Source organism: Pavona decussata, unplaced genomic scaffold, assembly GCF_977016875.1.
Source record: "Pavona decussata unplaced genomic scaffold, jaPavDecu1.1 SCAFFOLD_338, whole genome shotgun sequence".
Classification (NCBI taxonomy): domain Eukaryota; kingdom Metazoa; phylum Cnidaria; class Anthozoa; order Scleractinia; family Agariciidae; genus Pavona; species Pavona decussata.
This window is the reverse complement of record NW_028145726.1, coordinates 170,706-184,985: the sequence shown is the minus strand read 5'-3', so window position 1 is coordinate 184,985 and position 14,280 is coordinate 170,706. Positions and strand designations below refer to the sequence as shown.

Sequence of the window (14,280 nt, the reverse complement as noted above, 5' to 3'; positions counted from 1 at the left end):
GGGATTTAGGTTTGATCACACAGTTTTATAGAATAATTATGTCCACATACAGCGTACGGCTGTCTAATAGGCTCAAAACTCACTGTGATAATTATGGTTAAGCAATCTTATTTATTACTCGGCTGGTACGAGTTACGTTTTCTGTCGTGTTATCAAATTCTTTAAATTCTCGGTCGCGTTCTTTGTTTTCGGGCCGTGAGGAGTGTTTACAATATGCGAGCCAGATGTGTAAGGCATGAACAACCCCAACATAAACTGCTACATGTAACTGTTAAGCTAACTGGGGAGCTATTGAAGCTAACCTAAATACTATTTAGGCTAACTGGAGTGCTCTTTAGGCTAACCGGAGTGTTTTTTAGGCTAACCTGAGTGCCTCAAGGTTAGTTTTGTTTAACCGAAAATTTGGCAACTAAATCAGTCTATGACCTCGCGGGCCAAGATTTAGATAAAGATGTCTCACGTTTACTATAGAAAAACAATCAATGTAGAAACGGTTTCTGCCTTCAAATGAAAGGTGAATAACAAATGCTTTCCCCTGAATTTCATTTAAAAATATAAAGAGCAAAACATTGAAAAACGTACAAGGATATAAACGTACGCGTGATGCGTAACGTTACTCTAGATCCGGGGGGGGGGGGGGGGTACTCAACAGATGTTTGGGTAGGGAGGTGCAGCCCGGTGTTCAAACCCTGACCCTGTTTAAGACACAATTCTCCGATTTCCCTATCCCGTTTGAGACAGAATTCAAAATTTTCAGGCCCTTTCTAAGACATTTAACCCCAAAATCACACCCTGTTTAAGACTAGAATGAAATAAGAATACACTATAAAATAAATGTGATGTTATATTTCAAGCCTGGTGAATGAATGAGAATGATGTACATGTATTATTCCAGAAAGTGACACAGGCATACTCGGAAAAAAATCCGAGTGCTCCAATCAGGAGGCGAACCTAAGACCTTCCGATTACTAGTTCGGATGCTCTACCACTGAGCTACAGGAGACTCGTGGAAGCTAAGGCCATTAAACTAGGTTCATGGGACAAACATCCTGCGTACTGCTAGGATTTGAATGTCGAACGTGTGGTACATGTATATGAAATAAATGTGATGTTATATTTCAAGCCTGGTGAATGAATGAGAATGATGTATTATTCCAGAAAGTGACACAGGCATACTCATAAGGGAGTACCCTCCCCGGGTCTAGATCATACCGAGAATTACGATCCATCATTGACCCGGCGTCACATACATATTAGGACTGTACAAATGGTTTTTGTCTCTAAATGAAAGGTTAAAATGTAAGGATTAAAGCCCGGGGATTATAAAAAGCATTCGTATGACAAATGTCGTTTTCCCCTGTATTTCATTCTGACTGCAAGAAATGCAATTCTATCTGGTGGTTACTTATTGCCTCACTATATCTCTGTATCTATCTATTTGGTAGCCTGCGAGCAAGCTCTCTTGGGGGTGGGGGGCGGAAGGGGGAAAGAGGATCCACCCCCAAGAGAGCTTGCTCACAGGCTATCTATTTGGGGGAATTGGCGATGCTGGAGGTTATCACTGTTAAAAGATTGTAAGCTTTACTCACCACACAGTCAAATATGGCCCGAGTATGAGCTTGAAACAGCTTCTTGTATGTAGTAAAATCTCAATAATATGAATCAGTTGAATAGAAAGGAAAGTGTATTGCTTAATCTGAATTTGAGTTAACTTAGAATATGCAAAAGACTACATGTATGTGTATTATATAGTTTGAAATTGTCCCACCATGCAACATTACCCTAACCTTTCTGGTACATCATGTAAACTACAGTACTGTACATTAAATTTGATTGAGTTGGATAGTGAAAACATCCAAGATGCATAGAGTATGCACTCAGTGTATACATGTACATGTACATGTAGCTGTGCCACTGAAACAAGCCACGTGTCTGTCCCATTATAAAAATTAATGTGTGGTCAAATGAAGGTCTTCACGAGTTCAGTGTAGACCCACTTACAAAATAATGTAGTTCATCCTTGACTATCCAAGCAGATGCTTAAAAAGAGCAAAGGAGATAGCAGATAGAAGAGAGGGGAAAAAGACAAGACACCTTATATTTTTATATACACCAGACTAGACAACCCTGTACACTTGATTAAGCAAGTAACAGTGTTATTTTAGAAAAAAATGTGATTTAATTTGTAAATACTGTAACTTTTTCTTTTATGTAATGTTTAAAACACAAGCAGTAGTGTTTTATCAGGATTTAAAACCATGAGGCGCAGCTGAGTGGTTTTAGACCCGATAAAATATGTACTGCAAGTTTTTTTGTGTGTCAAGAGAGTTCATAACAATGATGCTTTTGCGAACTTTGGAAATAATAGCATACGAGAAAAACATTAAACATTGCATACTAATAAGGAGGAGGTTTTATCGGGTTTTAAAACCGCTGCATGTGATGTTTTATTGACCATTTGATAGGTCAATGGGCTTACAGGTACTTGTATGAACTACATGCATTAATGAGTTTTTGAACTTCATATTTGCCATTCACAGTACACTTGGTTGATGTCTTTAACATGATTGAAGCTTTTCGGGAAAATGGACTCAACACACTAGATCACAATACAGAGCTGCATGAGACGCGACTGGAAGCAATCATATCCAGCATCTTTTATGCCTTGAACAAGAGGTTGCCCACAACTCACTACATTGATGTTGAGCGTTCAATAAGTCTGGTGACAAACTGGCTTTTGTATGCTTATGACAGGTAATGCAGTGCAAATATTTTATGTAGACTGTAAGTTTGGAATACGTTTGGTTCTACTGTTAATTACAGTGTATTTATACAACTGTACATGTAAATCTACATGGCTGTACAGTCATTATTCTTCCGTTATTATAACATGATAAATCAATGTCTAAAAAGACAAAAATTATAATAATTACACCTGTATATTAAGAAAGTTTGAAAGAGATGGAATTTGAAATTCTTATTCAAGACCTTGAAAGTCCTTGAAAAGTCCTTTGGTGTAATTAGATCAGAGTGCAATCTTAGAATTTGTTACCTTCAATACCAATGCCATAGAGAAGGTACATGTACATGCATGAGTATTAATGAAACTTCATGTAAATTATCTGTCTACCCCTGTATCACATTCGTTGCAATGCACTTACCATCAGGCCACCAATGATCAATGCCCCACAGAACCTAACAATTGATGGAAGGAAGGTGATCATTTCTCCAGCTGGCCTTCCGTCATTGTACATTCAAGTTCAGTGGCAAAACATTTTTAATTACATTCTTTTGCTGTCTGGGTGGAAATGTATCAAGCCTTTGTTGTTTCTGTCTCATTGTAGTGATGCCATTGGTAGGATCCGAGTGTTGTCAGTCAAGACAGCTCTTTCAACGCTGTGTGCTGGACGTCTTGTGGACAAACTGAGATGTAAGTAGTCAAGAATACCTTCTTTTATTTCTATCTGCTGAACTACGGTAGAACAACACTTTATGGACACCTGCTTAACAGGGACACCCACTTGTTACGGACGGTTGTGTTAACTTTGTGTGATGTAAAGCTCAAGACATGTGCATAGTGTTCTCTTTCATGTACATTAATCGGCTTAATAAGCCGGACAATGGACACTTTTCAGTAACCTGCTGTCATACAAACTTAAGTAAACTTTGCATTATGGGCGCTGATTACATCTCTAAAATGTCAGTGCAGAGCAAAGGCTATTTTTAATGATACTATACATGTTGTCAGTTGCATTTGAAGTAATGTGAGAACTTTAATTTTAGTGAGAGACTTTTGAATGAGTGTAAGCTAAGGTTTCTTCTGTTTGGATTTAGGTAACAGTTAAGATCTGTAAAAACATTGCTCTGTTGTTTTAATTAATAATAAATTTATAAATATGCTTCTTAGTCACATGTGACTATTAACAAACATATAATATATTATCTGGGATGTTTATTCTGAGAGCCAGCTTAATATGGACACTTCTCCATATCCCTTTGGTGTCTGTACTAACTCAGTTCAACTTGGTTCCATGGTTAAGATCAACATGGTCAAAAAAATTCTTTTCAAAGGTTTTAATTTTAATATTAAATGTTTGTGAAATCTTAAAGGAAGAAATTCATCCAGTAAACGCAAAAACATTTGCCATAAGAATGTACAGCTTACTCAAATGTACAATGTACTTTTCATGAGGGCACGTTGAAAATATTTACATTTAACAAGAAATGAAAAAATTGCAATGAAGGCCAAGTCAGTGTACGGTGCTGTTGCAAATTTGCAGTGCTTTGCTTCCAAGAATCCATTTCTTAGTCTTTCCACCTACATGTGAAATATAGAATTATTTTACCTGTACATAGTGAGTTTTTTTTACTGTGATGTCATTGTGAGTTTGCTTTTTGTCTCATTTTCCAGACCAGTATTCACAGATAGAAGATGACAGTGGCCTGTTGAACTTTCCTAAGTTTGAAGCTTACCTTAGAGAGTTGCTCCAGGTTAGTTGTTTTGGCCACATCACGTAATTTATGTGTCTTCATTCAGTCGGTTGTAATTTTTTCCTGCCTTTTCAGTTACCTTGTGTTAAATTACACAGATGCACCATACCTAACTCCCTCTTTATACAGAAAGATATTAAATATGTGTACATGTATGTGATAGTAAATGTACATGTGTAATGAAAGTTGGTGGTCAAAAGGTCATCATTTTGGGATCATGGTGCATGGCGTGTGATGCACGTGACATGATGCATTATTCACTTTTTTGTAAAAGTACAGAGTAATATATGTGCTAAATAAATGTTATTTTCATGTTTCAGCTCCTCAGATAACAGTTTTTCCACCTTGCATAATTATATGGTGACAAGTTCCGACATTATTTTGTGGCAGGCGAGAGAGCCAGAAAAACATTTCGATCTTGCTGGGGATGATTTCCTTTCTCTTTTTCCTGCTAACATAACATTTCTTTGAAATCCCTATTCAAGATTCTCAAAAATTTCTTTTGAACTGGTGAGTTCAAATTCGAAACTCAATACTTGAGCCTTCAAACTGGATTCATGATCCTCAGAAACATTGAGGATTGGGTTTCAAGTTGAGATTGTCAACTTACAGTACATTAATTTTGACCAGTACTGTATTTTTCACCACAAAGTACCTTGTAACCAATTTTTTACCAAACAGTAAATTATTGTAATCAAAACCTCTCTGAACCGTTCAATTACAGTTGACTCCCGATAACTCGAACCTTCAAGGGTAATTGAAAAAGGGTTGAGTTATCGGGAGTTCGAGTTATCGAGGGTAAAATTATATTGAAAATGACTTGAAGGGAAAAGAAAATTGGTTCGAATTAGCATGAGGTTCGAGTTAGTGAGGGTTCGAGTTATCGGGAGTCGACTGTACCTACTGTACACTGTACTTTATTTAATTTTTTATTTCAGCTTCCTGCTGCAGTTGGGGAGGCGCCAACATTTGGTTTTGCTGAACACATGGCAACTAAATTCTTCAAACCTGAAGGGGTGAGCAGCTTATTTGGCTATTAATGATTTGAATTGAAAACTTCTTCCACAGCCTCAAAAGACATGAATGTACAATGTAGCCCACTCTTATAATTCATAGCATGTTTGGAAAGAAAGTAATCTGCAGTAGGCCACCTTGTACAGATTTAAAGGGCTAGGCATGCCTTAGGATGTCCTTTAAAGAACCACATTGTGCAGCCTGGTAAAACATAACATACTGATAGGAAAATAGGGAAGTTTTGAGCAACTGCTTTCATTGTAATAGTCATCCTTGCACACTGAGTTTGTCGTTACCATTCTTGAGTTACTGTGCTAGTATGAATTATAAAGTTACACCAAGTTTTCAAGTGGTCATAAATTGGATAAGCTCTGTTAAAGGGCTAATGCTACAAACATCAGTACTCGAATCTCTTTACTGTGGCCAAATTACCGGTCAAACTAGTTTTTTTGTGAACAGGTTAAGGTTACCCGGGACCTTCAGAGGTGTCTTGCGTTTAAGGGATGTAGCATGTCCAGTTTATTTGAACTGTAGATACCTAAACCCCTATATCAAATTAAAGGTTATAGAGCTGACTATCAAACCATACCAAGAATTGTGAAATAAAATAAATTGTCGAATTTTTCACGACCTCTAATTGCCCCCATCCGAATCACCTTTTTAAAGCTACAAGTCAAAGTGAATTTTGTTTTTTGCTAATTTAATTTGCTCCTCAGTTTCCGGACCCAAAGTGCTAAAAAAACGTGTCTGCGTTTTGGCATATTCAATTGCAGTGAAATTAGTTATAGAGCATTTTCGAAATAGGATGAAAAAAATGTGGAGTAATCGTACAAAAATCACTCTCGGAGAAAAAATATTTCAAAAGAAAAACTTCGCAGACACGTTTTTGTTGTTTATATGTTAAACTAGCTACTGTCCAAATTTGAAGGGAAACGAACAAATTCCTTTTGAGTTTTAGCTCTTTGAAGTGGCTCCTCCAAGTGAAAAAAAATTTATTCGAGAAAACAGCGCTAAAAATTCGGCAATTCATTTTATTTCAAAATTCTTGGTTTAGTTGGATAGCCAGCTCTATAAGCTTTAATTTGATATAAGGGTTCAGGTATCTACAGTTTAAACCGGACGCGCTACATCGCTTGGATGCGAGACACCTCTGAAGACACCTCTGAAGGTACCGGGTAACCTTAATTAATTTTGGGAGCCATTTTAAGGTGGTACTGGAGGCTAAATCGGATCTTTCGGATCATGACCTTTTTTAAACATATGGGAGATTACTTAAAATGGGACATGTACGCCAAATTTCAGAGATCAAGACTGAAGCGTTCACGAGTAATAAGCGAGAGAAGTTTGGTTTCTATGGGGTCTTTCGCGGAAAAAAACACGGACTGCCTACTGCGAAAATCCTTGTGTTGTCTTCGTGTACAATTCCCCAAAGAGTATGATGTTGAGAGATCTGTCAATAGTGCTCTCTTTTACGTGAAAGATGAGACCGTTCTGGATCTCTAGATGGATGAAATAAAATTATTGTCTTCGCTAAAGACATCATCTTTTGCGATCAACTCAGTGGTGACAATTTAGGAAATGGAAACATGGACGCTTTTGACGCCGGAAATTTCCTCAAAACCGGTAATTTGAACATCTCAGCAGTCTATTACATGATTAATATTGTTTGTAGTAATATCGCAATTCGCTTCTTGGCGCGATAATTTTACAAATAAACGCTATTTCTTATTTTCACCACCTAGCCAACTACCCAACAGCACACGCTATTCCAATATTTTTCTTTCAGGTTTGCTGAAACGCCGAACGGATACGGGTCGCCTTGTGTAATCCAACGAACGGCGATCTATGACTGCGAGCAGCCGTACTTTCCCCCCTCATATCACGCACGAAAAGTGACGGTAAAATTATGCGGCTTTGCCGCTCGCTAGATCTATCGTGCGCTAGATGCACGCTCCAAAAATTAGGAGAAGACAGAGACTGCTCGCAGTCTAACGGCGATCTCGAAGCCAGGAGAAAACAGGAGAGAAATGCGTGATTCTCCAGCCAGCTTCCCTCAACTTATCAAAATCTAGCTCTATCCTCGACTGTGATCCTGAACCACAAGCTTCGTTAGCCTTTTCGGACTTCTCCTTCATAGTGTGTCACCGCTTTCTTGGCGGCATCACTTATACTTTTCCCTTTTTTTAAACGTATATTTCCTCTCTAAACTAGCTTCTTCGATCACACGTGTTTGCCTGTTTGATTCAACGCCGTCACACTGTTGGGGTTCTGTTGCGGGTGCCGTTGCTATCCAGAGGTGTCATTGTTTATAATCGCTTCTCCTGATTGGTTTCGCGGGAAAAATAGCACCCCAAAAAAGGAAAGAAAGGGCCTAAAAAGGACCGTTTTTGATGATTTACCGCTGTAAACTGTTATTACAGGCGTAAAAAAACATGGCTGCCATTGAATCCAAGCCGACGAAAGCTTTCGAGATGATTTTTTGACGATTCCAGCGCAATTTTGAGAAAAAAATACATGTTGATAGAAAGGTGGGAGTTGGATCAGTGCAATATCTCTTCATTGATTTATAGCCTGGACTAGAAACTTGGCAGACGTAAACTACATTAGTGAAGGAAAATTTTTGTGCGAGTACGTCAGATAGCTGCGAATGCGAGACAGATAGCCTCATTGCCTATTTCGAAAGGGTGCATTGATGACATTTCTAGTGGTAATTCGTTTCCATTTGACTTTTCTGTGACGTACTCCTACCAAAGTTTAGATTTTAATGATATGTGTCAGATGGCCCAAGCTTAAATAAGTGGAATGAATTCTCTTTAAGCTACATTCGAAAACACGAATTGGGAAGATATCAACCACGCCCATTGAGAGCTCAAATTTCACAAATTCCTTTCATTCTTATATATTGAAAATGTTTTTTGCAGGAACTACATACATAAACGTTTTACATGTGAACATATGATAAAAATTGAACAAGTATTTCAACAAATATGATTCATGTAGATATGTGACAAAAATGCGAAAATTAGCCTCCAGTACCACCTTAAGGGCAACTAACATTTTACATTTTCTCTTAGCCACTAAAACAAAATGAAACAGGACTTCTTCATTTCCTGGAGTGTGTCATGGGTAGTGAGGCTCCATTGTGCTATGTCTGGCTTGGAACCTTGCAGAAAATGGCAAATGCTGCAAAATGTAAGTTATGTGACATGTATAATATTCAATAATAGCATTTTGTTGAAGTGTCTATAGGGTTCTCTGCATTTTGTAACTTTCTGAAACATAGATGCATGTAGGGGTCCCCCCAGATTTCCCTAATATTCAAATCCATTTTTACCATGTCGTGAATATTTGGTTTTGTGCTTGAACCACACCCTTCAAGATTGGCCGAATGATCAAGCCTAAAACAACCTTGGGTCCAGTCAGGTCATAATTTCATTTCAGGCACGGCATTTTTCCCCAACAAGGAACCACCACAAGTTCTCTGTACTCATGTTTACACATCGACTGTTTGAGATATCATGCCAGATAGCAAACACGCAACAATTACAGCGTAGTCTATGACTGATTGCATAAAACCACAATACATGTACAGGTAGCTTCAATGGTCCCTTCCTGAGGTGGCATCATCAGACACCAAATCGCAAGCACTTAGCCAACATTGCTCAAGCAAGAACTTTGAACCAAATTTTCACTGGGAAAAAGGTCAGAACGGGAAGAAATATCAGACAGTTATCAGTATGCTTCGAAAACAACAAAATTGCGAAGACCCTACAGGCCATTTACATGTAGGCACTTAAATTGCATCATGCATCTCACTTTCTAGTGGATTTCAAAATTGATTAATAATGTTTGTTTGATTTCTAGGTGAACATCAGGTTGCGTGTCAGATATGCAAGAAAAGGCCAATATTTGGGTTCAGGTAACTAAACATATTTTACAGCCATGATACTTTGAACAGTGGGATAAGAATATTTATTCCCATGACTGGTAAGGGTGGGACATGTGTGGAACATGGTGGGCGAGCCTAGGGGAGGGTACTCAGATTCATAAAAAAGGTTTGTGCATTTGATTTCCTCTGAAAAGTGGCAACAACAAGGAAACTAATTTAACAAATTGAAATTTAAAAGAAGGGGGTCCTCAAGCCCACCGTAGAATTTGAATTTTAGCCTTCCTTAATGAACAGATATTGCATCCATGGGCTATTGCCTACCGGTATCCACTACACCAGTCACATAATGAGACAACATGTATCATTTGAAAGTACTTACTTATACAAGTGTGTATGGTAGCATTCTGCTAAAAATATGAAAACCCAAACTTATACAAGTCATACATGTATGATGAGATTGAGTATATACTGAGGGAGTGGGAGAAAGGATAGGAAAAATGAGGCAAAGTGGGTGGAAACTTTATATGCATAATTAGATGAAGGTGACTGCTAGAAAGAGGAAGGTGACCAGGCGAAATCAAAGATAAGGGTTGGGAACTGGGAGGAAAGGAAGTTGGGCGTTTGGGCAAAGGGAATTAGGCAAAAAGGGGTAGGGGATTGGCTGGAGCTGGAACTGGTAAGAAAGAGGAGGAAAGGGAAGAGACCCAGAGGAAATTGGGAGGTGGGTACTGGGAGAAAAGTGGCTGGGAAATGGGGGGGATGAGAGAAGGGTTGAGGGTGAGAACTGGGGGAAAGAGAAATGGGGTAGGAACTGGGGGGATGAAAGAAGGGGATGGGAATTGGGGGGGATAAGAGATGGGGTGGGAACTGGGGATGAGAGAAGGGAGTGAGAACTGAGGAATGAGAGAATGGAGTGGGAACTTGGGAGGGGGGATAAGAGAGGGGGTGGGAACTGGGTGCAGAGCAAAGCAGGATTTGTAAGGATGGGGGAAGGAGAAAAAAATGGGGACAGAAACTTGGAAGTTCAGCTACCTTTAAATTTTGTGTACTGTAAGGTAATTTGGTCCCCTAGATTGAAAACTGAACGGTTTAAACGTGCTTTTGTGGATAGATGCCTTTTTAGGTATATTTCTTGATGTTTTAAACTTAATTTGTAATCTGTAATTTGCTTGGTTCCTCATTGATTGTAAAGCCACGCGTATGTTGTGTCTAATTTTTTAATAAAGATTAGAGATATCAGATTAAAGATTAGACGTTTTGAAATTTACTAAAACCAAATTGTTTGTTTGTTTGTTTTCTTTGTTCAAGGTACAAGTGCCTGCACTGTTACAACTACACTCTTTGTCAGGTGAGTTTGTTGTTTTTTGGAATGAAGTTTAGAAAGTGGGTGTCGACAAACTGCCTTAGAAATGGGCTTGTATTTAAATGCAAGGGGAATACTTAACGTACGTTTACATTTAAGGATACAGAGGTACAGGAAGTAACCGGAATGAATGCAGACCTCTTTGAACCTTAGTCACCGTAAAGAGAATTGAGAACACTAGGCGCTTCAAGAACGATTAATGAAAGGCTAGCGATCAATACATCAGCACTCAAATCCCTTTATGGTGGCCAAATTACCTTACAGTATCAACTCTGTTGGTAAAACCAGCCATTTGTTTTTACTCTACACTTTCACTCCGCGCCCACTACATACACGTAGAAGCGTGGGATCTTTGCCCTTTACAGTGGCTGCTAATTAAGCCCTTTTGCCAGCCTTGATCCTCCTATTTCCCGTTTATGGCCGCCAATGCATTGGTAAAATTAATCAGCAATCATCTTTTAAAGGATTGTTTCTGGAGAGGCAAATCTTCTCAAGGCCACAAACAAGGGCATGATGTCAGGGAATACTCGACTTGGGTAAGATTTGAACATGTGTACCGTGTATACTGCTAGTTAATTTGTTCTTAAATTTATAAACTAATACACTGTGCATGTAGTTATCAAATTAACTTATTAATTTGTTTGTTGTTTATTAATGTTTATTTATTTATTGCGTTCGACGTTAGGAGAACGCGTACTATTCGTGTTGCTTCTTTCTGGATGCTGTGCGATTTCAGGGTTTGGGCGCCATCTTGGACTAGCTGACCGCTCCCCTTGAGTTTTGAATCCCGCTGGCTAAGTGAAGTCCCGCGGGTTTACTCGCTTCGGTCTGGATGCCATGAGATCGAACGCACTTTACTCATCCATGATTATTACTAGTTTAATTATTTATTGACTGAGTGAATGCAGGTATTTTTTGATGAGAAGGCATACTATGATCACCCGGATGAGTGTAGTCCTGGGAAGGACTGTTTGAGGTGACATTGTCTGACGTTTTGACCTCCCGAGCAGAAGTTATTACAGTATGTGACTCTGATAATGTCTTCCACTCACTAGGTTGTTGAAACATCAGTCATTGTCTCTTCAAGCAGTCCATCCCAGTGACTAGACTCTCGTGGATAATTTTGGCCAATTTTCCTTCTCATGATGAGATAAATGAAACCAATTGAAGTGCTTGGTGTATAACCGACCTACTGTATAGCGCATCTTATATCGCTTTTGTTGTTTTAGTTCAGACTTATCAGATTTTTAACATCCGGCCTTCAATTCCATCAGGAAATGTTGCTGCATTGTTTATCCACTTCTCAGCTCTCGCACTATTAGGAGAAATGAAATGTTGATCATTGAAGGTCGTAAACTTCCCCACTTTTTTACCTTTTTCAGAATGCTGGTGAGAGAGGCAGTTCTTTCCGAAGCAAATTTCTCTGCGGAGGTGGTCGAAAGAAACGCCCTTCACTGCCGGATTTCCCCCGAGAGCCAGAACCCAACAAGACCCTGGATGTTACAAATATTGTGTAAGTAGTTTTTAAGTCTCAAAAAGCCTGACAAAATTATGCTTGAACGGGGCTCGAATCCGTGACCTTTGCAGGTTCGTGTTAAATCCACAGATGACAGCATAATTATGAAATCATCATATACTGTAAGATAACTGCAAATTAAAGAGAGTGCTTGGAAATCAGACATTATTTTGCCAGACAACGATATTATACAGTCGAACCTGAATTAAGCGGTCACCCACTGGAAATAGCTAAGTGACCGCTTAATCCAGGTTGCACGTCAAATACAATACAAACTACATTTTCTATATTACATTAATTTTGATAACTTAGTGGACAGTGTAAAATATTTAGTGTGTCTTTGAATAGCGAAAAAACACATTTGTATCGATGGAAATGTTAAAAGAATGATTCAGTATTGTAATGTTAGCAATTACCCTACGAATATACATACCTGTAAGCTAGTATTTATTTTCTTTTGCTACGGAAGGCTTGGATGGAAATGGATTACAACTTGAAAACTTTGGCCATTTGTTTCAAGTTCTTCCTACGTGACAGTGTCCCCGCTTTAAGTTTGAAAATTTTCTGGACGTTCGTATGAAAATAGGCAAGTTTTGCTCGTCTGCAAAAATTCCTGAATTTACGGAACTATATCTTCGCTATTTTAATAGACAAGACTCTAAAACCTGGCTATATTACTAATGGTGTTTCGTCAACTTGCCTACGTTGAAATTTCAAATTACCTTGATAAATTCCTAAAACTCTATGATAATTGTCAGGCTGTGCAAGGTACGCGTAGTTTTGAATGAAATCCTAAAGTTTGACAATTCAAGTGAAAGCTATAACGAGGAGTAATTTCCTGCGGTATTCTTTATTTTGCTGTGTGGCCGGTATGAGAGTAGAATAATTGTTTTACTAAAAACAGCCGAGAAATTTTGCTAGATCTTGCTGATTGTGCGAGAAAGACTCAGAAGACGATTTAATGGCAGCTACTTCGCGAGCATCTTATAATAGCTGATATCCTATGGCCGCTAAACCAATCAAAAGTCAGGAATAGGCCATTTCTGAGTTGCTTTGAACCTCATTGTGAAAGCGCGGCTAAGTGCAAAGTTTTCGTTATGAAAATAAGTTTTCATTCATTTTTCAAACAAAACTAATTTTCATATGAAAAGTTTTGCACTTAGCCTCGCTTTCACAGTGAGGTTCACAGTAACTCGAAAATGGCCTATTGCATTATGCACTAATCCATTTTGTAGTAATCTCCATTATGCTGTACAGAGTGGTTCTAATTGAATCCGTGAGTGAAATCGTCAGGCCATCGTTTCATACTTAACGATTTCAATGGCCATTCAAGTTAAAGCTATCCTTTCAGGAAGTGGTTGATGTTTTTCAAAATTTTGCAGAGTTGGATTTGGGAATTGTCCTCCCAATTATTACGCGTGCTCTTTCAAATTATCTAGGAGGAAAAACAGTTCTTTAAAACTGTTTACCTTAGTATTTTGAACTTTTCCTTTGCGGTTTCTTTTGAAAATTTAACTAACGTTTTTTAAGGTAAGGTCTAAGGCATTTTGTACCTTAGGCTGTTATGAATTAATTCACCGAAATTGGTAACGACAAGTCAACCTTGAACGTTTTGAATGTCGACCGGAATAACGTAATCCACCAGGCTAAAACTGAATGTCAGAAAAGACATATTTTGTTATTTTTTTGTGTTTTTGATAATTTGTTTCTGGTAAATTCAATCATCCACGATTGGGCAAAATCTAGTTCATAATTAATTGCGACTGATTGCGATCTTGAAAAACAGTATATAAATTATTAACTCCCCAACTCAGTAGACATTTTTTCTTGCTGGTGTACTGTTGCGGATCAAAGCACAAAATAATCCCATTTTTAAGATCACATTTGCTTTCCTGTGGCTCCAAATGGACCGTAAAGCGAACAAGTTTGCAGTTCGCTGGGTGGTTTCATCGAAAAGACCCGCCTTTGCGGCGACGGCAAACTAAAATGAGTTCCAACAAGAGCACG

General features: G+C 38.4%; 1 protein-coding gene across 1 annotated transcript in view; it reads left to right on the top strand.

Moving 5' to 3' along the window:
- The window catches only part of LOC146453314 (dystrobrevin beta-like), a 50,471-nt gene that overhangs the window by 3,864 nt on the left and 32,327 nt on the right, over nucleotides 1-14,280 (top strand). Inside the window, exons 5-13 of the mRNA XM_085096768.1 lie at nucleotides 2,541-2,754; nucleotides 3,345-3,430; nucleotides 4,412-4,491; nucleotides 5,430-5,507; nucleotides 8,580-8,697; nucleotides 9,370-9,424; nucleotides 10,703-10,742; nucleotides 11,222-11,293; nucleotides 12,140-12,270. Of these exons, the coding sequence (XP_084952894.1) occupies nucleotides 2,541-2,754; nucleotides 3,345-3,430; nucleotides 4,412-4,491; nucleotides 5,430-5,507; nucleotides 8,580-8,697; nucleotides 9,370-9,424; nucleotides 10,703-10,742; nucleotides 11,222-11,293; nucleotides 12,140-12,270 (874 nt within the window). The remainder of the gene's footprint in view (nucleotides 1-2,540; nucleotides 2,755-3,344; nucleotides 3,431-4,411; nucleotides 4,492-5,429; nucleotides 5,508-8,579; nucleotides 8,698-9,369; nucleotides 9,425-10,702; nucleotides 10,743-11,221; nucleotides 11,294-12,139; nucleotides 12,271-14,280) is intronic.